A 22667-nucleotide genomic window follows, 5' to 3' on the forward strand; every position below is an offset into this window, starting at 1 on the left:
GGCGCCCCGCGCCGGCTCCTGGTGGCGGCGGCGGCGGCGGCGGCGCCAGCGCCAGCCGCCCTCCAGACACCAGAGGTCCCTGCTGCAGCAGAGCCGTGGGGGGAGCCCGCCGATCTCTCTCGCCGCTGCCTCCTCCTCCTCCTCTTCTTCCTCCGGGAGCGGCCGAGATGAGCAGCCCCCGAGGACGCGGGGAGCCGGCGGAGGGCTCGGGCGCAGCGGCTGACGCTAGCATGGCAGAGCCCGCAGGTGGGGAGGAGGGGAAGGGGCGAGGGATGGATGGATGGGGAGGGGGGGTCCCCCGGCAAACCCCCCCCTTTGACCCTTTCTTTCTCTCTCCCCCCCCCTCCAATCTTCCCTTCCAGTCGCGGCCGGTTGGTTCTTCTCTCCCGGGGGTCTTTTCCATTGTCTTTCCTTCTCCCCCTCCCCAAAAGCACGCGATCCGTCTCTCAACCACCCCCTTGGCGGGTGGGGAGGGTGGGGAAGATACACCAATATGGTGGACGGATCTGAGACCCCCCCCCATTCCCTCCCCCCCCCCCCACCCCGCCTCCCCTCCTGTTTTCAAGGATGCGCCCAGGCTCTGCGCGCAAGGCGGAGATTCGTGGTTTGTGCTCAGCCGGGTTTAGAAACCCGCAAACAACCATTGATAGGTGGATAAAAATGCATCTGGTTGAGTGTTCGACCACCATAATAATAAACAAGCAAACAACCATTGGGGGTGGGGGTGGAGGGTGGAGGAGGAGGAGGATCCTCCTAGATCTAGAGAGGATCTAGAGAGGAGATCCTCGTTTCCTAACATTGCCAAGGAGCAATGTCGGAGGCTCCTTCTTACATCCTTTGCCCTTCTTTTTTCCCTGCTTTTTTTTTTTTCTTTGAAAGATCCACCATGAGGGCTAGAAACTTGGCTCTGGTTGGCCCGATCTTTTTTTTTTTAATTTGATTTATATGCCGCCCTTATAAGGGCTTACTATAAGAGCCTCGGGGCGGCTTACAATGCGTTAAGCCAGTGGTTCTCAACCTGTGGGTCGGGACCCCTTTGGGGGGGGTCGAATGACCCTTTCACAGGGGTCGCCTAAGACCATCGGAAAACACATTATTTTCAATAGTTTTAGGAATAATTTTATGGTTGGGGGGTCACCACAACATGAGGAACTGTATTAAGGGGTTACGGCATTAGGAAGGTTGAGAACCACTGCGTTAAGCAATAGCCTTCATCCTTTTGTATATTTTTTTTACAAAGTCAGCTTTATTGCCCCCCACAAACTGGGTCCTCGGTTTACCCGCCTTAGAAAGGATGGAAGGCTGAGTCAGCCTTGAGCCTGGCGAGATTCGAACTTACAGTAATTGCAGACAGCTGGAGTTAAATTACAATGCGTTAGTCTGCTGAGCTATCCAGGCTCCTGGATATCCTGGATATCCTGGCTTTGAATGTTAGTAAAGGCAGAACCACCATTTTGCGGTGCTGGCATTTCCTCTCTCTCTCGCTCTCTCCCTCCCTCCCTCCCTCTTTCTTTCTTTCTTTCTTTCTTTCTTTCTTTCTTTCTTTCTTTCTTTCTTTCTTTCTTTCTTTCTTTCTTTCTTTCTTTCTTTCTTTCTTTCTCCCTCCACCTCCCCCCCACCCCCCAAAGCCTAGCTCAAGGCCTCCCAATTGAAGATGGGGGTCCTTGAAGATGGACCCAAATGGCTGGAAGGGAAGCTCTTAAAGGCCACAGCAGGCTTTTCCTCAACCGATGTGTTAGATTACATTTCCCAAAATCCCCAGCCTCCCTCTGGGCGAGTGGGCTGCTGGGGGATCCTGGAGCGGGTGCTGGTTATAACTGGAGGACGTTTGAGGAAGCTGGGAAACCAGATTGGCTTCTTGCATGAGAATGGGGAGTCATTTGCGGTCCAACCTTGGCCTCTTTAAGACGTGTGAACTTCGATTCCCAGAATTCCCCAGGCAGACATGACTGACTGGGGGATTCTGGGAGTTGAAGACCTCACCTCTTCAGAGGTGCCAAGGTTGAGGAAGACTGTCGTGTGAGATTCTAGGTGGCTCAGTGGCTAAGATGCTGAGCTCGTCGATCAGAAAGGTCGGCAGTTCGGCGGTTCGAATCCCTAGTATAGGTCTCTTGCGTGAGCATGGGGTTGGACTAGATGTCCTCCAAGGTCCCTTCCAACTCTGTTACTGTTAATTTATCGAGAAATGTGTGTCTGGGCTTTGCTGGCTGGGGAATTCTGGGAATTGAAGTCCACACATCTTCAGAGTAAGCAAAGTTGAGAAAGATTTGTCATGTGAGGTTCTAGATTTTATCAAAACAAATGTGTGTCTAGGCTTTGCTGGCTGGGGAGATAAGATAAAATAAGAACAAAATAAGATATAAAATGTGATTAAATATGTCGATTAAGTAGGAACATGTGGGAATAGATGAAGAAAGTTAAGAATTAAGTACTGTAGAATTGTATAATTATTACGGATGTATTTTTGTTATAGAGGTATTCTAACTTATATTTTTGGATTTTAAGTGTTAATAAAGGTTTTTCAAAAAAATTAAAAAAAAAGAACAGCCAAAGTTGAGAAAGATTTGTCATGTGATTCTAGATTTTATTGAAAAACGCGTGTCTAGGCTCTGCTGGCTGGGGAATTCTGGGAGTTGAAGTCCACACCTCTTCAGAGTAGCCAAAGTTGAGAAAGATTTGTCATGTGAGGTTCTAGATTTTATCGAAAAACGCGTGTCTAGGCGCTGCTGGCTGGGGAATTCTGGGAGTTGAAGTCCACACTTCTTCAGAATAGCCAAAGTTGAGAAAGATTTGTCATGTGAGGTTCTAGATTTTATCGAAAAACGTGCGTCTAGGCACTGCTGGCTAGGGAATTCTGGGAGATGAAGTCCACACCTCTTCAGAGTAGCCAAAGTTGAGAAAGATTTGTCATGTGAGGTTCTAGATTTTATCGAAAAACGTGTGTCTAGGCACTGCTGGCTAGGGAATTCTGGGAGATGAAGTCCACACCTCTTCAGAGTAGCCAAAGTTGAGAAAGATTTGTCATGTGAGGTTCTAAATTTTATCGAAAAATGTGTGTCTAGGCGCTGCTGGCTGGGGAATTCTGGGTGTTGAAGTCCACACCTCTTCAGAGTAGCCAAAGTTGAGAAAGATTTGTCATGTGAGGTTCTAGATTTTATCGAAAAACATGTGTCTAGGCGCTGCTGGCTGGGGAATTCTGGGTGTTGAAGTCCACACATCTTAAGACTAGCCAAAGTTGAGAAAGATTTGTCATGTGAGGTTCTAGATTTTATTGAAAAACGTGTGTCTAGGCTTTGCTAGCTGGGAAATTCTGGGTGTTGAAGTCCACACATCTTAAGACTAGCCAAAGTTGAGAAAGATTTGTCATGTGAGGTTCTAGATTTTATCGAAAAACATGTGTCTAGGCGCTGCTGGTTGGGGAATTCTAGGAGTTGAAGTCCACACCTCTTCAGAATAGCCAAAGTTGAGAAAGATTTGTCATGTGAGGTTCTAGATTTTATCGAAAAACGTGTGTCTGGGGTCTGCTGGCTGGGGAATTCTGGGAGTTGAAGTTCACATATCTTAAGAGTAGCCAAAGTTGAAAAAGATTTGTCATGTGAGGTTCTAGATTTTATCGAAAAACATGTGTCTAGGCGCTGCTGGCTGGGGAATTCTGGGTGTTGAAGTCCACACATCTTAAGACTAGCCAAAGTTGAGAAAGATTTGTCATGTGAGGTTCTAGATTTTATTGAAAAACGTGTGTCTAGGCTTTGCTAGCTGGGAAATTCTGGGTGTTGAAGTCCACACATCTTAAGACTAGCCAAAGTTGAGAAAGATTTGTCATGTGAGGTTCTAGATTTTATCGAAAAATGTATGTCTAGGCACTGCTGGCTAGGGAATTCTGGGTGTTGAAGTCCACACCTCTTCAGAGTAGCCAAAGTTGAGAAAGATTGGTCATGTAAGATTCTCCATTTTATCGAAAAACGTGTGTCTATGCCAGTGATGGCGAACCTTTTCGGGATCGAGTGCCCAAACCGGAACACGCATGCGTATGCATGCATGTGCGCATGCCAGAACACTGGAAACCCAAAGACCAGCTGGCTGGCATGCACATGTCTGTTTTTGGGCATTTTTGGCCATTTCCAGGCAGTTTTCGGGTCGTTTCCAGGCCATTTTCAGGCAGTTTTCTGGGTAGTTTTCCAGCCGCTTTTTGGGCTGTTTTCAGGCTGTTTCCCAGGCTGTTTTTGGGCTGTTTTTAAGGCCGTATTTTGGGCCATTTTCGGACCAAAACCAGCCTGAAAATGGCCCAGAAACAGCCCAGAAATGCCCGAAAAATGGCCTGGTTTTTGGTAGTTTTCAGGCTGTTTTCTGGTGCTCTGGCACCCCGGAAGTGGCGACGACGCGCATGCCCGCAGAGAGGGCTCTGCTTGCCACCTCTGGAACACATGCCATAGGTTTGCCCTCACGGGTGGCTGGGGAATTCTGGGAATTGAAGTCCACACATCTTAAGAGTAGCCAACATTGAGAAAGATTTGTCACGTGAGATTCTACATTTTATCGAAAAACGTGTGTCTAGGCTTTTTTGGCTGGGGAATTCTGGGAGTTGAAGTCCGTACATCTTAAAGCTGCCAAAGTTGAAAAACATTGATTCTAGTCCAATTGTTATTCAGAACAAAAATCTGCCAACTATCTTCAATACAGTTAGGCCACCTTAAACACTCAAAGAGCCATTTGGATCCGTTTCCCACAGAAAACACCGAGAGCCACAAAACCTGGGTGGGCGTGGCCAAATCAGTGCCACTCACTTCTACCAGTCACATGATTCCCCTAGCCACGCCTACCCAGTGGTCATTAGGGCCGCTCATTAGTTTTTTTTTTGTTAAAAAACACCGAGAACCACAAAACCCTTTTGACATCTCTCCCCTCCCTCCCCCTCCTCTCTCTGTATCTCTCTATGTCTCTTTCCCCCTCTCTCTGTATCTCTCTGTCTCTGCCCCAGCTGCTTCTCCATCCCCCACTATCCCCCTCACCTTCTCAGACCAGGCAAGGAGTGACTGGGAGGGGAGGGGGTGGGGCCAGCCAGTGGTGGGATCACCCAGCAGGGAGCCACAGTAGAGGGCCCAAAGAGCCGCAAGTGGCTCTGGAGCCGCAGGTTGCTGACACCCGAGCTAGGCCATCGGAACCTTTTCCGAGGCACTCCGCTGTCCATAATCCTGCTTTTAAGCTCCCTGTATAGTGGCAGGCTGGTCTATCATTTATTATTATTATTATTATTATTATTATTATTATTATTATTATTATTATTTATTGGATTTATATGCCGCCCTCTCTCTAAAGGACTCAGGGTGGCTCACATCAGCGAAACAATCCCAATAAATACACATTAAAAAATACTAAAACAGACTAAAACCAATTTAAAACAGTAGACCCTATCAGTCCAGGCTAGGGCGTTCAAACAGCCATGTCTTAAGCTCGCGGCGGAAGATACGAAGGTCCGGGGCCAATCAAAGACCCAAGGGAAGTTGATTCCAGAGGGTGAGAACTTTCTTCCTTGACTTTAAACACCCTGCTCCTGCTGGCATTTTTGGGACCAAAGGGATTTTGAAGTGGAGGGACAGCCTTTGAGATCCTTGTAGATGGCCCTCGTATCAGTGGTGGCATTCAGTTCCAGTTCAGGCGAACTGGTAGCGGCGGCTGTGGAAGACTCTGCCCACCTGCCCGGACGTCATCACACCCTGTTTTTGACACTCTGCGCATGCGCAGAGGTGGTGCACATGCTCCCGTTTGCGAATTGGTAGCGAAGGTACCACTACTGCCGTATATCATTTCCAACTAGATCTGACCTTCACAAGGCTGGGTTTCCCGAGATCCGCAGGGAGATCTCTGAATCTTCTCTAGTTTCACCATCTCCCCAAGGAACATACTGTGGCCAGAACTGGCCACAGCCCAGATAACAATCTAAGCAACGGAGAGTATCTTTTTAACTGCCGCATCGCATTACACCGGTTAGATGTATTGTTTGTCAGAAGGGCCTCTGGCAGGAGGAAATTTTCCATCTGCGCCTCCTCTCGGTGTTTATGGGTTGCCGTATGCCAGGAGAAGGCGGTGGCCATGCCAGAACACACAGATTGTCCTGCTTGAGAATGGACGCCAACTTTCCCCAAACCCGTGCTCTCCAGATACATGGCTTTATCCCCGCGGCTAAAAATTTGGGGAATTGTAGGTAGTCCTCGGCTTACGACCACGATTGGGAACACAGTTGACATTGGTAAGCGTTGCTAAGTGAGTGGTTCCCGATTTTGTGAGCTCCGTTTGCCATGGTTATTAAGCGAATCACTGAAGTTGTTAAGGCAGGGGTGTCAAACTCTGATTTTATTGAGGGCCGCATCGGGGTTGTTTTTGACCTCGGGAGGGGTCGGGGTATGGGGCCAGGGGACGTGGCCCGCTCAACATCACTCGTGTCAGGGGCACGTGTGGGGGCCCGAGTGCTCTGTCAGTGAAAACAGGGTTCCGTGCTCCGTTTTCAGCTGCGACGGCTTCCTGCAACACTCTGCCAGCGAAAACGGGAGGGCTATGCACGGCCCTCCCAAGCTGCGTTTTTGCTGGCAGAGGCACCGTGGACCAGGTTTTTGCTGTTTCCAGGACGGTCCCGCAGGCCAGATCTAAGCACCCTACGGGCCGGATCCGGACGCCCTGAGTTTGACACCCTGAGTTAAGGAATTTTTTTTAAAAAAAATCCAGCTTCCCCCAATGACTTGGCTGATTGGAAAGTTGTAAATGGAGGTTACATGACCCAGGGACATTGCAACCGTCGTAAATACTTGCCAGTTGCCACGTAACTAAATTTTGATCACGTGACCACAGGGATGGTGTGATGGTTGTAAGTGTGAGGACCAGTCAGAAGTCCCCTTTTTCACTGCCGTTGTAACTCTGAATGGTCGCTAAGCCCAATAGGTAGTCCTCGACTTGCAACAGTTCATGCAGTGACCGTTCAAAGTTACAAAATCCCTGAAAAAAGCAACTTAATGACCGTTTTTCGCACTTTCGACCATTGCAGCATCCCCATGGTCACGTGATTAAAATGTGGATGCTTGGCAACAGGTTCATATTTATGTCAGTTGCAGTGTTCTGACCTTCTGACAAGCAAACTCAGTGGGGAAGCCGGATTCACTTAACAACTCAGTTACTAACTGGAGAACTGCAGTGATTCCTTTAACAAATGTGGCAAGAAAGATTGTAAAATGGGGTGAAACTCACTTAACAAACGTCTCACTTAGCAACAGAAATGTTGGCTTCAATTGTGGTCGTAAGTCGAGGACTACTGTAGTCATCCAACTGGAACAGCAGCCCCCTCATAACCTTTTGGTCATCAAGGTCCAGTTCTGTGGAGAGAGAGTTTTTTCCGTGGGTCGGAGTGGGTGTGGTTTCACGTCCCGCGGATGGGGCTTTGTTTGTTTATGCAGCCCGGATTTTGGCATGCCGCGGCCCAGTGCCAGTTCACAAACCGGGGGTTGGGCCTGTGATCTGGAAGACACCTCACTGGAGGGAAAACTGGACTTTAGTGGATCTCTGCTTTGAATATGCAGCCGATCTGATTTAAGTTTATACTTGTAGGCTTGGAGTTACGACCACAATTGAGATACATGTTCTTTAAAAGAAAATTTTAAAACAATCTTAGTGTTGGGATTCAACCGGTTCGCATCAGTTCAGGCGAACCGGTTGTTAAATTGCACACACACACACACACACACACACCGCTATCAAAGTGGACCCTGGGTTCTGTGCTGCGCTGCAATAAAGAAACGGGCAATGGAGCGGCCGGCGCGAGGGAAGGAGGAAGCCACTTTCCCTCTTTCTTCTCCAAGCTCCTCCTCCTTCCCTCATACCAGCCACTCCGTTGCACGTTTCTCCACTGCAGCGCAGCACCCAGGATCCACTTTGATAGCGGGGCAGGGGGGTAATTTAATAACCGGTTTGCCCAAGGTCAGGTTGGCCATCGCAGAAGGATCGTCCCGCATATGTGGCGGAGCTGGAGGACGGTGATGGGCCACTCCTCCCACGACACCCAACCTGACCCTGGGCGTACTGGTTGTTAAATTATTTGAATGCTACCACTGATGTACTTGCCTGTGTTTCTCATCTTCTATCTATATTGTATAGAGGTAGTCCTCGAATTACAACGACTTTTGAGCCCAACATTTATATGGTTAAGAGAGACATTTGTTCAGCGAGTTTTGTCCCGTTTTACGACTTTTCTCACCAGAGTTGTTAAGTGAATCGCTGCAGTTCTTAAATTAGTAACATGGTTGTTAAGTGAATCCGGCTTCCCCATTTTGCTTGTCAAAAGGTCAGAAAAGGGGATTGCATAACCCTGGGATGCTGTAACCGTTATGAGTCGGTTGTCAATACTCCGAATGTAAATCATGTGACCAGGGGGATGTTGAAATGGTCATGAGTGTAAAAAACGGGCATAAGTCACTTTTTTCGGTGCCGTTGCAGTGGTGGGTTACCCCCGGTTCGCACCGGTTCTATAGAACCGGTAGTAAAACCGGCGGGAGGCTCCACCCACTGACCCCGACGTCATCAAAATGCTTCTGCGCATGCTCAGGAGCTTCTGTGCAAGTCGACGCGGTGGCTCAGGAGCTAAGATGCTGAGCTTGTCGATCGAAAGGTCGGCAGTTCAGCAGTTCGAATCCCTAGTGCCGCGTAACGGGGTGAGTTCCTGTTACTTGTCCTAGCTTCTGCCAACCTAGCAGTTCGAAAGCACATAAAAAATGGAAATAGAAAAAATAGGGACCACCTTTGGTGGGAAGGTAACAGCATTCTGTCCGCCTTTGGCATTTAGTCATGCTGGCCACATGAACACGGAGACATCTTTGGACAGCACTGGCTCTTCGGCTTTGAAACAGAGATGAGCACTGCCCCCTAGAGTCGGGAACGACAGGCATATATCTGCAAGGGGAACCTCGAGAACTACCTATATTTTTAATATTAAGCAGAAATCAGGAACACGAGGGCATAGCTTCAAATTTACAGGAGAGAAAGTTCAAAAATAATGTTAGAAAGTATTACTTCACAGAAAGAGTAATGGAAGCTTGGAACCAACTTCCAGCAGAGTTAGTGGGTCAATCCTCAGTAACTGCGCCTCCTCTCGGTGTTTATGGGTTGCCGTATGCCAGGAGAAGGCGGTGGCCATGCCAGAACACACAGATTGTCCTGCTTGAGAATGGACGCCAACTTTCCCCAAACCCGTGCTCTCCAGATACATGGCTTTATCCCCGCGGCTAAAAATTTGGGGAATTGTAGGTAGTCCTCGGCTTACGACCACGATTGGGAACACAGTTGACATTGGTAAGCGTTGCTAAGTGAGTGGTTCCCGATTTTGTGAGCTCCGTTTGCCATGGTTATTAAGCGAATCACTGAAGTTGTTAAGGCAGGGGTGTCAAACTCTGATTTTATTGAGGGCCGCATCGGGGTTGTTTTTGACCTCGGGAGGGGTCGGGGTATGGGGCCAGGGGACGTGGCCCGCTCAACATCACTCGTGTCAGGGGCACGTGTGGGGGCCCGAGTGCTCTGTCAGTGAAAACAGGGTTCCGTGCTCCGTTTTCAGCTGCGACGGCTTCCTGCAACACTCTGCCAGCGAAAACGGGAGGGCTATGCACGGCCCTCCCAAGCTGCGTTTTTGCTGGCAGAGGCACCGTGGACCAGGTTTTTGCTGTTTCCAGGACGGTCCCGCAGGCCAGATCTAAGCACCCTACGGGCCGGATCCGGACGCCCTGAGTTTGACACCCTGAGTTAAGGAATTTTTTTTAAAAAAAATCCAGCTTCCCCCAATGACTTGGCTGATTGGAAAGTTGTAAATGGAGGTTACATGACCCAGGGACATTGCAACCGTCGTAAATACTTGCCAGTTGCCACGTAACTAAATTTTGATCACGTGACCACAGGGATGGTGTGATGGTTGTAAGTGTGAGGACCAGTCAGAAGTCCCCTTTTTCACTGCCGTTGTAACTCTGAATGGTCGCTAAGCCCAATAGGTAGTCCTCGACTTGCAACAGTTCATGCAGTGACCGTTCAAAGTTACAAAATCCCTGAAAAAAGCAACTTAATGACCGTTTTTCGCACTTTCGACCATTGCAGCATCCCCATGGTCACGTGATTAAAATGTGGATGCTTGGCAACAGGTTCATATTTATGTCAGTTGCAGTGTTCTGACCTTCTGACAAGCAAACTCAGTGGGGAAGCCGGATTCACTTAACAACTCAGTTACTAACTGGAGAACTGCAGTGATTCCTTTAACAAATGTGGCAAGAAAGATTGTAAAATGGGGTGAAACTCACTTAACAAACGTCTCACTTAGCAACAGAAATGTTGGCTTCAATTGTGGTCGTAAGTCGAGGACTACTGTAGTCATCCAACTGGAACAGCAGCCCCCTCATAACCTTTTGGTCATCAAGGTCCAGTTCTGTGGAGAGAGAGTTTTTTCCGTGGGTCGGAGTGGGTGTGGTTTCACGTCCCGCGGATGGGGCTTTGTTTGTTTATGCAGCCCGGATTTTGGCATGCCGCGGCCCAGTGCCAGTTCACAAACCGGGGGTTGGGCCTGTGATCTGGAAGACACCTCACTGGAGGGAAAACTGGACTTTAGTGGATCTCTGCTTTGAATATGCAGCCGATCTGATTTAAGTTTATACTTGTAGGCTTGGAGTTACGACCACAATTGAGATACATGTTCTTTAAAAGAAAATTTTAAAACAATCTTAGTGTTGGGATTCAACCGGTTCGCATCAGTTCAGGCGAACCGGTTGTTAAATTGCACACACACACACACACACACACACCGCTATCAAAGTGGACCCTGGGTTCTGTGCTGCGCTGCAATAAAGAAACGGGCAATGGAGCGGCCGGCGCGAGGGAAGGAGGAAGCCACTTTCCCTCTTTCTTCTCCAAGCTCCTCCTCCTTCCCTCATACCAGCCACTCCGTTGCACGTTTCTCCACTGCAGCGCAGCACCCAGGATCCACTTTGATAGCGGGGCAGGGGGGTAATTTAATAACCGGTTTGCCCAAGGTCAGGTTGGCCATCGCAGAAGGATCGTCCCGCATATGTGGCGGAGCTGGAGGACGGTGATGGGCCACTCCTCCCACGACACCCAACCTGACCCTGGGCGTACTGGTTGTTAAATTATTTGAATGCTACCACTGATGTACTTGCCTGTGTTTCTCATCTTCTATCTATATTGTATAGAGGTAGTCCTCGAATTACAACGACTTTTGAGCCCAACATTTATATGGTTAAGAGAGACATTTGTTCAGCGAGTTTTGTCCCGTTTTACGACTTTTCTCACCAGAGTTGTTAAGTGAATCGCTGCAGTTCTTAAATTAGTAACATGGTTGTTAAGTGAATCCGGCTTCCCCATTTTGCTTGTCAAAAGGTCAGAAAAGGGGATTGCATAACCCTGGGATGCTGTAACCGTTATGAGTCGGTTGTCAATACTCCGAATGTAAATCATGTGACCAGGGGGATGTTGAAATGGTCATGAGTGTAAAAAACGGGCATAAGTCACTTTTTTCGGTGCCGTTGCAGTGGTGGGTTACCCCCGGTTCGCACCGGTTCTATAGAACCGGTAGTAAAACCGGCGGGAGGCTCCACCCACTGACCCCGACGTCATCAAAATGCTTCTGCGCATGCTCAGGAGCTTCTGTGCAAGTCGACGCGGTGGCTCAGGAGCTAAGATGCTGAGCTTGTCGATCGAAAGGTCGGCAGTTCAGCAGTTCGAATCCCTAGTGCCGCGTAACGGGGTGAGTTCCTGTTACTTGTCCTAGCTTCTGCCAACCTAGCAGTTCGAAAGCACATAAAAAATGGAAATAGAAAAAATAGGGACCACCTTTGGTGGGAAGGTAACAGCATTCTGTCCGCCTTTGGCATTTAGTCATGCTGGCCACATGAACACGGAGACATCTTTGGACAGCACTGGCTCTTCGGCTTTGAAACAGAGATGAGCACTGCCCCCTAGAGTCGGGAACGACAGGCATATATCTGCAAGGGGAACCTCGAGAACTACCTATATTTTTAATATTAAGCAGAAATCAGGAACACGAGGGCATAGCTTCAAATTTACAGGAGAGAAAGTTCAAAAATAATGTTAGAAAGTATTACTTCACAGAAAGAGTAATGGAAGCTTGGAACCAACTTCCAGCAGAGTTAGTGGGTCAATCCTCAGTAACTGAATTTAAACACGTTTGGGATAAATACAAACAGAAATTAAAAAAAATAACATAAATAAAAAATATTTAAAATGACAAAGAAATTGAAAAGAAAAAAAAAATCCCTCAAAGAGCAGACAAAATGGACTACAGGTAATCCTCAACGTACGACCACAATTGAGCCCAAAATTTAGGTTGCTCAGTGAGAAATTTGTCAAGCGAGTTTTGCCTCATTTTACGACTTTTCTCACCACATTTGTTAAGAGAATCACTACAGTTCTTAAATTAGTAACCCGATTGTTAAGTGAATCTGGATTCCCGGTTGACTTTGCTTGCCCGAAGGTCGGAAAAGGAGATCACATAACCCAGGGGCCTGCAACCTTAAACACTCAAAGAACCATTTGGACCCGTTTCCCACAGAAAAGAAAACACCAGGAGCCACAAAACCCTTCCTGTGCCTGACTATTTCTTGAGCAGCCACAAAACTAGCATATGTAGTTGAATTGAACGTTCTGTTTTCTTCTGAAACTCTTCTTTTCTTGGATTTATCCATGGTTGGCCTACCGGGGGTTGAAAAGCTCAATAAATTGCATGCCGGTGGGTGTCGCACATTGGTGGTTGTGACGCATATTTTGAGTGACAGGGAGCCGCAGCAGAGGGATGAAAGAGCCACATGCGGCTCCAGAGCCGCAGATTGCTGACCCCTGACATAACCCCAGGATATTGCAAGAGTCATAAATATGAACCAGTTGCCAAGCGTCTGAATGTCGATCACGAGACCGCGGGGACGCTACAATGGTTGTAAGTGTGAAAAACAATCATAAGTGACTTTTTTTCAATGCCATTGTAACTTCGAACGGTTGAACTAAATGAACTGTTGTAAATTAAGGATTACCTGTTATTAGGTCTGATCTGCCATCAGTTTTTGATCTTCCTGTATTTTTATTTTTATTTTTATTTTTACAAATCTGGACTTAACTCAGTCTTCTTCTTCTCTTTTTTCTTTCTTCCACCTTCCCAGGAGACACTGGGGATGACTCCAGCTCCTTCTCCTGCCCTTCCTGTCACATCATCTTCAAGGACCCCTCCGAGTTATCCGCTCACACCACTACTTGTTTCTCAGAGCGAGCCCCCAGTTCGGCCGGCCTTGCGACCACTCCCACCACCGGCCAGGAGCACTCCAGCGTTTGCTCCTCATCCTCCTCTTCCGTTGAGGTCCACCCGGAAAGTTCTCCAAGCATGGACGTGGAACCTGGGCCCTTGTTGACCGAGCCAAGCCAAGAGCCCGCCTCTTCCCGGCCCCCTCCTCCGCCACCCCCAACTCTGCCTCCCCCCACTACTCTCCCCACCGGGCATCTCAACATCCCTCTCATCCTGGAAGAGTTGCGTGTTCTGCAACAACGCCAGCTTCATCAGATGCAGATGACCGAGCAGATCTGCCGCCAGGTGTTGCTCTTGAGTTCGTGGGGGCAGGTCGGGGCTCCAGCCTCTACCACGGAATCTGCTCCTGTGGCGTCTGCCCCGCCAAAGCCCCCTTTGCCTGTCTTTTCCATCAAGACTGAACCTGGGAGAAGCCAGGTATCCGCCTCTCCAGATGTGCCCAAGCCGGCGTTCTTCCATCTCTACCACCCGTTCCCTGGTGGCACCAGGGTGCCCAAAGCTGAGCAGCTCCTAGCTCCAGCCTTCCCTACAGCCACAGGTGTCTTGGCAGCCCAGTGCTTAGGGACTGCCCGGAGTCTGGAGCAGACCACATCTCCGGGACTCTTGCGACAGAAGAATGGAGGAGGAGTGGGAGGAGGAGGAGGAGGAGGAGTGGGAGGAGGAGAATCCAACTTGGAAGGCGAGAAACCAAGCGGGCGCCACAAATGCCGTTTCTGTGGGAAGATCTTCGGCAGCGACAGTGCCCTACAGATCCACCTGCGCTCCCACACCGGCGAGCGTCCCTACAAGTGTAACATCTGTGGGAACCGTTTCACCACCCGAGGCAATCTTAAGGTCCATTTCCATCGTCACCGGGAGAAGTACCCTCACGTCCAGATGAACCCTCACCCAGTCCCGGAACATCTGGACTACGTCCTAACTACTTCGGGGCTCCCTTATGGCATGTCCGTGCCGCCTGAGAAAGCTGAATCTGGAGAAGAACATGGGGCCCTCCCTGCGGGCGAGCGTAAGGCCCTGAGCGCCACCGAGAGTCTGAGCCTACTATCCGGCACAGCTCCTTCGGCCGCGACTCAAGCTTTGCCCAGTTTCAACAAGCTGGTCCTGATGAAGGCAGTGGAAGCCAAGGGGAAGGGGGACGAGAACACCCCTCCTGAATCAGAGGCGGAAGGGACCCGTCTTCAGCTGGGGAAGCTTGTGGGGGCCTTGCCCAGCTGGGCTCTGTTGGCCAATCACTTCAAGGCGGGCCCAGCCATGGGGCCCTTCCCCTACGTCCTGGAGGCTTCTCCCTCGGAGACCTCCAAGCTCCAGCAGCTGGTGGAGAAGATCGACCGGCAAGGATCCTCGTCCTCCTCGGGCATGGCCCCCGTGGCCCCATCCACAGCTGGCTCCTCGGTGTCGTCTTCTCCGGCGTCTTCAGGGCCCAATCAATGTGTCATCTGCTTGAGGGTTCTCAGCTGTCCCCGAGCTCTGCAACTTCACTACGGGCAGCACGGGGGCGAACGCCCCTTCAAGTGCAAGGTCTGCGGGCGAGCCTTCTCCACCAGGGGGAACCTGAGGGCCCACTTTGTGGCCCACAAAACCAGCCCGTCGGCCCGAGCACAAAACTCTTGTCCCATCTGTCAGAAGAAGTTCACCAATGCCGTGAGCCTCCAACAGCACGTCCGAATGCACCTGGGTGGGCAGATCCCCAACGGAGCTCTCCTGCCTGAGCCTTCGGTCCCAGAGGGGGGCCCATTGGGAGAAGGGGAGAAGCCACGGGAGCAGCCACCTGTCCCCCAGGAGGAGGAGCTGTCGGAGGAGGAGGAGGAAGAAGAGGAGCCCACCGATGAAGACTCAGTCGAAAGCATTGGAGAAAAAGCAGAGCAGATCTCCAGCCCTGAAGGTCTGGGTCCTTCCAAGGAAGGGGAGGAAATGGGGCAGCCTGACGGGGAAGAGGGAGGACCCGGAGTACTCTCCTCCTCCCCACTGGGGCCCCAAAGCCCTCTCTGTCCCTTGAAGGATGGGGAAGAGAAGGCCGATATGGAAGAAGAGGATGGAGGAACTGTCCCGGTGGAAGAAGAACCAGAGAAGGACAAAGGAGAAGGTGGTGGAGAAGGTCCATCTGAGAAGCAACTGCATCAGGGCAGCCAAGCCAAAGAGGAACCAGTGCTGATCTGTGGGATTTGCAAACAGCCCTTCACCGACAGGGCGGCTTTGCGCAAACATGCAATGACTGCTCATCCCCAGGTAAGAAATCAAGGCGGTGGGATAGGGACATCTGGCTTCCTCTGCCCCCTTGTGGTCTTGGATAGGAAGTTATCATCCAGGGGTGCTATCAGGGGTGAAATGCTACTGGTTCGGACCGGTTCAGCTGAACCGGTAGCAATGGCGGCAGGTGGTTCAAAGAACCAGTAGTGACGGCAGCACGAGGCTCCGCCCACCCACCCGGTCGTCATTACTTCCTGATTTAACCAGGAGGTAACCTGTTTTTTACCCTGTGCACATGCGCATGCACTTCCGAACCAGTAGGGAAGGTAAATAGATTTCACCCCTGGGTGCTATTCATCAGATTCTGACAGGTTCTGGAGAACCAGTAGCGGAAATTTTGAGTAGTTCGGAGAACTGGCAAATACCACCTCTGGCTGGCCCCAGAGTGGGGTGGGAATGGAGATTTTGCAATTGCCTTCCCCCAGGGGTGGGAAGGGAATGGGGATTTTGCAGTATCCTTCTCCCAGGAGTGGGAAGAGAATGGGGATTTTGCAGTATCCTTTCCCTGGAGTGGGGTGGGAATGGAGATTTTGCAGTATCTTTCCCCCAGGGGTGGGGAGGAATGGGGATTTTGCAGTATCCTTCCCCTGGAGTGGGGTGGGAATGGAGATTTTGCAGTATCCTTCTCCCAGGAGTGGGAAGGGAATGGGGATTTTGCAGTATCCTTCCCCTGGAGTGAGGTGGGAATGGGGATTTTGCAGTATCCTTCCCCTGGAGTGGGATGGGAATGGAGATTTTACAGTATCCTTCCCCTGCCATGCCCATCAAGCGACGCCCACCAAGCCACACCATGCCCACCAAGCCACGCCCACAGAACCGGTAATAAAAAAAATTAAATTCCATCACTGGTATCTTCCCTCGTGTGCTTTCTGTTTCCCTCTAGAAGTGACCATGGGATAGGCAAGGCTACATTCTTCCTTTGGATTATCCGGTTTTTCTTTGAAGACTTAATAAGTAAGTTAGTAACACAATTGTTAAATGAATCTGGCTTCCCCATTAACTACGCTTGTCAGAAGGCCGCAAAAGGGGATCATGTTGTGACCCAGGCCCAAGTAGGTATTATCAGACGCAATCTGTTCGAAACAAACAGACTTTATTAGAACAGCTGAGAATTAACTCATTCTCAGCGTAGTCCAAACTAATTCAAAACAAATTCTTCATACCACAATTCTTCAGCTTTATCACCAACCTTGGTCTAATTAGGCAACCTGCCAAAGGCTTTTCTTGGCAAAAGTTCAGGAGCAGAAGATGCTGACAAGAAATAAATGCAGCAAGACAAAAAACAGATTTATCAACGTTGTTTTCCGACAAAGAGGCCAAGAGCAGTTGCTGGTCTTTTAAGCCTTATGGGAGGGGCCAATCTTCTCTTGGCCTTACTCCAGAGTCATCCTTTTTGCTTTAGCTGCTCTTGCCTTCTGGCAGCTCTTCTCACGCGTGCATTAGGAACAGGCTCCTCCTGTTCCTCTGCCTCTCTGCTGTCAGCCTCTGGAGGCTCTGGAGTCCGCACCTCACTCCCCGATGGCCCTGGCCCCATCTCTGCCTCTGACGCAGAGCCCTCATCCGGGCCTTCCCCAGCCTCCAGGACTGGCCCATGTTCTTCCTCAGTGTCCGACTCCGCTGCCAGCTCCGCAGGCTGCTGGCGGACCACAACAGATCACACGACCGGGGACATTGCAACCGTCATAAATATGAACTAGTTGCCAAGCATCCAGATTTTGATCATGTGACACCATGGGGATGCTGCAACGGTCCTAAGTGTAGGAAAATAGTCACGTCACTTTTTTTCAGTGCCATTGTAACTTTGAACAGTCACTAAACAAATGGTTGTAAGTTGAGAACTACCTGTATAGGCTTGTTCTGAGGATCATTTGGGTCTTCTTTTTGTCTTGTTCATCTCTCATTGTCTCTGGAGATTCTTCGTCATCCAGGTGATGGTTGTCCCAAAAGTTCTTTTTCAAGAGACAACTGGACTTTTCTTGGTTTTTCTTTGAAGACGTTTTGCTTCTCATCCAAGAAGCTTCTTCAGCTCTGACTGGATGGTGGGGAACAGAAGGATTTATTCTCCTTGTAGACAGCTGGTCATTTGCATCCTTTTAGAAAGTCATTGAGGCCACTTGGAGTCCCAAAGGTGCTTTTTCTCCAAGAGGCAACTGGACTTTTCTTGGTTTTTCTTTGAAGATGTTTTGCTTCTCATCCAAGAAGCTTCTTCAGCTCTGACTGGATGGTAGAGAACGGAAGGATTTATTCTCCTTGCAGACAGCTGGTCATTTGCATCCTTTTTAGAGAGTCGCTGAGGCCACCTGGAGATTTATCTTTTCATCTCTCATTATTGAGATAAAGGCCAGACCTCGCATCTCATACCGGTGCTGAGCAACAGCTTCATGTCCAGTTTCTCTTTGAGTTGTGGGACAACCACGGCAGTTGTGTACGTGCCTTCCTCGCACAGTTTACCCCGTGCACAAGTCTGGCTTCAGAAGAAATTTGGAGAATGTAATTGTTTGAGAAGATGCTATGTGATTTCACCTCCGCTTATTGCTTCCGATCGGCAAGCTTGGCCAGCATCCCATCCAACACGACTGGAGTGAAGGATGCTGGTAATTGTAGAGAAGCAAGGATTATCCTACTCTGCCCAAATTACAATTCTCAAGTTCTTTATGGAAAGTTGCTCCTGTTTTGTATAACCAACTTTTGAAATGGAGGCCGATGTTGGCAAATTCAAAAGTTCTGCTTCCTGTCTTGGTGAATTTGGTTGTAAGTCTTCACAAATAATCCTTGATTTTTATTTTTTTTATTTGATTTATATGCCGCCCTTCTCCGGAGACTCAGGGCGGCTTACAATGCGCTAAGCAATAGCCTTCATCCTGTTGTATATTTATACAAAGTCAGCTTATTGCCCCCACAACTGGGTCCTCAATTTACCTACCTTAGAAAGGATGGAAGGCTGAGTCAACCTTGAGCCTTGGCGAGATTTGAACCTGCAGTAATTGCAGGCAGCTGGTCTTAATAACCAGCTTAATAACAGGGTGCCTTAGACCACTGTACTACCAAGGCTCTGTACTACCAAGATTTACGACTTTAATGATTGCTCAAAAGTTACAACGGTATTGAAAATAGTAATTTACATCCGGTCCTTGCACTTATGACTACCAGAGCATCCTCGCAGTCACGTGATCGTGATTTAGGCGCTTCGCAACCTTTATGTACAGGTAGTCCTCAACTTATAACAATTCGCTTAGTGACCGTTCAAAGTTAAAATGGCATTGGAAAAAGTGAGTTATGACCATTTTTCACACTTAAGGACCGTTTCAGCATCCCCGTGGTCACATGATTTATATTTGGATGCTTGACTCACATTTATGACGGTTATAGTGTCCTGGGATTATGTGATCCCCTTTTCGACCTTCTGACAAGCAAAGTCAATGGGGAAACCAGATTCACTCAACAACCGTGTTACTAATTTAACAACTGCATGATTCATTTAGCAAAGGCAAAAATGGTCGTAAAATGAGGCAAAATTCACTTAACAAATTTCTCAATTAGCAACATAAATTTTGGGCTCAGTTGTGGTCATAAATTGAGGACTACCTGTATTTATGATCATTCAAGCATCCTGGGGTTCAATCAGTGATGGGTTCCTTCCAGTTCGGCCGAGCCGGTAACGGTGACAATATGACGTCACCGAACCGGTTCTCTTTGTTCGGGAGCTGGGCCCTCCCGCACCCGCCCCCCACGTTATTTTTACCTTTTATTTGGCCCCGCCCCCAATCTATTTGCTGCCTCCCGAGTCCCAGCTGATCGGCTAGAAGGAAAAAAACTGTTTAAACTCTTGCCGTGGGGCTTCAAAAGGCCGCCCTGCAGCTGATCAGTGTTAAAAGGCAGTGTGGTGGTAGAACGGTGCCTCCAAAAACAAATGAGTAGACCAGTGCCTCCAAAAACAAATGGGTAGACTGGTGCCTCCAAAAACAAATCAGTAGACCGGTGCCTCCAAAAACACATAGGTAGACCTGAATGCTCCAAGAACAAATGGGTAGACCAGTACAGCTCTGCAAGCAGTTAAAAGCCTGGTAGACCAGTACCTCTGCTAAATCCTAAAGAATTGTTACATGACCATCAAACCACACCCATAAAATAAGCCACACCCACAGAACCGGTAGTAAAAAATTTTAGAACCCACCCCTGGTTCACATCAGTGGTGGGTTGCTCCCGGCTCTCTCCGGTTCTTTAGAACCGGTAGTAAAAGTGGCGGGAGGCTCCGCCCACCCACCCAGATGTCATAATTGATGATCTGCACATGCGCAGAAGCTTCTGCACATGCACAGAATCACGCACATGCTCACCCGTTGCGAACCGGTAGTAAAGGTAGGTAGAACCCACCCCTGGTTCACATGATCGCTATTTGCAAACTTCCCAGCTAGCTTTTGATAAGAAAGTCAATGTAGGAAGCCAGATTCGCAAAAAAGGGTTATAAATTCAGGCACAAGTCACTTAAACAGCTGCGTCATTTAGCAACAGAAGGTCCAGTTCCAATTGAGGTCATAAGTCGAGGACTACCTGTATTGAAACAGTCTTGGCCTATGGGAAGTGCACTTTTCTCTCTGAACATTCCTAAATGTTGTCCCTTTTGAGGAATGGATAACCTCAGGAAACCCTGATGGACTTTACATCCCGTTGTTGTTGTTCAGTCACTAAATCGTGCCCTACTGTCTGCAACCCCATGGACCATAGCACACCAGCCCCCCTGGTCCTCCATTGTCTCCTGAAATTTGCCAAAATTCACGTTTATTGCGTCGATTGCATTATCTAACCCTCTCATCCTCTGCCGTCCCCTTCTCCCTTTGCCTTTCATCTTTCCAAATATCAGAGTCTCTTCCAATGAATCCTGTGAGCTCATTTGGCGGCCAAAGTATTTGATGACATCCCATAGTCCCTAAATTGGAAGAAAATATTGGGTATTCCTCCTTTGGCTTTTGCCCCCCATATCCATACCTCCCTTTTCCTCATCCTGCTTTCTTTTTCTCCAAAGGTTCATCTCGGGAGCCACGTTTGGAGCAATAACCAGGCGCGGCGGGGACGGCGTCTGCCTCTGGAAGGGCCCCTGCCGGTCCTCTCTGGGGGCCAAGTCAAGCTGCAGGACTTCCTGGGACGGGACATCCCAGCCCAACTGGTGGGGGTGGGTCCCCTTTCCTTCTGGAATCAGTATACCGCCTTTGTCTCAGGGGGCCTGCCCGCCAAGCCTGCCCACAGCACAGCGGCTTCCGTTGTTTCATCTTCCTCCTCTTCTTCCCCCAACGTGACCCCACAAAGCCTCTTTGGATCGAGCAACGTGCCTGGGAAGGTGGTCCCTGCAGAGTCCAAGGAGAAGCCGCCGGTGACCAACTTGCTGCTCCTTTCTCCGCCGGCAGCCCCCGTTTTGGAAACGGTCCCTGAGAACCAAGGAAAGGGGGAGAAGTAATCAGGCTTCTACTGAGTAAGAAGGTAGTGGGGGATTATGAAGCTTGTGAGAAACCGACCCTGACCAAGACAATGAGATTGGAATGGCACTTTGCCAGGATGTCCGCCTCTGTGCGTTTTTATCAAAATGTTTAGGTAGTGGATGATATTGGAAGCTGGATCAAACGTTCATTACTAGTAAACAGTATCACTTTGGGTCTGTTTCATTGTATTTGGCTCCTAAGGGCCACTTCACCAATATCACCTGCATATTAATTGTATGGGACTCCAGTGGAAAGTTTAACCTGGTACATAAAAGTAAACCAGGTCAGTATTTACGGATTTTGTTATATTTTTGGTCTCAGAGCGGGAATCTGTGAACATCCATTACCTGGTTTCAAGTGGGGTATCTGTGATTTGATGGAGGGCTTCAAACTCAGCTAAGTGGTGGATTGATTTGGACAAACCAGAGAAGGTTGGATCTTATTTACTGGGATGGAAGACCACAAGGAGATTCTAAAGTTAGACGCTAGATTGTGAAGTCAAAATAACAATAAAAATCCAAGTGGCAAAATGTTTCCAAGAAAACTACATGGCTCGGGAATCGGTCTTGATTTGAGGGAGTCTTTATTTTTACGATTAAAAAAAGTCATAGTCGGAGTTGCAAGGCTGAGAACCTGGAACCTACTTGCTTCCTATAACTATATCCCTCTCTTTTTCTCTTCCAGAGTGATCCACTCAAGAGGGACCAAGTACGCGGCAGCAATTAAATCTTATATCTGACGATGCAAATTGATACAGTTCCAATATAATTTTAGCAACTTTTTAGTGTTTTACTTTTAACGTAGTTTGGAGCTCCGTCGGCCGAAAGGCAAGGATCCTGACCCGAGGCAGGGAAGGATGGTCCCTGCCTTGTACCTTTGATTTTGTTTTGTTTTTTTAAAGAAACTTCCCTCTCATGTAGAACAGGATACCAAATGGCCCCAGCCGAGGAATTTATTCCCTCAATAAAAGAAATTTGAAAGAATGATCAAGTCTGTGGGTTTTCTTTCTGGCCACAGGGAAAGGATGTCACTTTATTTTGAGTTCTGATTTCCTTTCGGAAGGAGAACCAGCTTCATGCATGATTTTTTTAAAAAAGTTTTTTTTTAATAATACAAAATTAAAAAAACATTGGACATAGATATGACATCACTGCTTCCAAACATCTTCCGTCACTTTACAATAATATTAGTACTCATATAAACATATAGTTCTTAAGCTTTGTTCATTATTTAAACATAATATGATATGATATTAATACTTTTTCCCTTATTTCTGTATATTTATCGCTTAAACATACATTTATCTATAATATCTATATTTTTGTTCTAACACTATACATTTGTCTTGGCTACCCTCTTGTTATCTATCCAATCATAAAATTGTTCCCAGATTTTGTAATACTTAATTTTGCTTTTATCCTTGAGTTCCAAAGTGAGTCTGTCCATTTCTGCGCAGTTAAAGATTTTCAGTAATATTTCTTCTTCAGTTGGAATATCTTTCTCTTTCCATTTTTGAGTGAAGGCTATTCGTGCCGCTGTGAGTATATGCAGTAATAAATAATTTGTATCTTTCTTATATTTTCTTTCTATAATTCCCAGTAGGA

General features: G+C 48.3%; 1 protein-coding gene across 1 annotated transcript; it reads left to right on the forward strand.

Annotated features, from left to right (window-relative positions):
- Nucleotides 1-225: 225 nt before the first annotated feature.
- Nucleotides 226-21997, forward strand: SALL2 (spalt like transcription factor 2). Its single transcript, XM_070954367.1, has 4 exons — nucleotides 226-246; nucleotides 13203-15568; nucleotides 20613-21056; nucleotides 21748-21997. Exons 1-3 carry the CDS (start codon nucleotides 231-233, stop codon nucleotides 21039-21041), a joined length of 2811 nt encoding a protein of 936 aa, XP_070810468.1. The 5' UTR covers nucleotides 226-230; the 3' UTR covers nucleotides 21042-21056; nucleotides 21748-21997.
- The last annotated feature ends 670 nt before the right edge of the window (nucleotides 21998-22667 follow it).

Source organism: Pituophis catenifer, unplaced genomic scaffold, assembly GCF_029215685.1.
Source record: "Pituophis catenifer annectens isolate HBS135680 unplaced genomic scaffold, rPitCat1.0.hap2 SCAF_15, whole genome shotgun sequence".
NCBI classification, from domain to species: Eukaryota; Metazoa; Chordata; class Lepidosauria; order Squamata; family Colubridae; genus Pituophis; species Pituophis catenifer.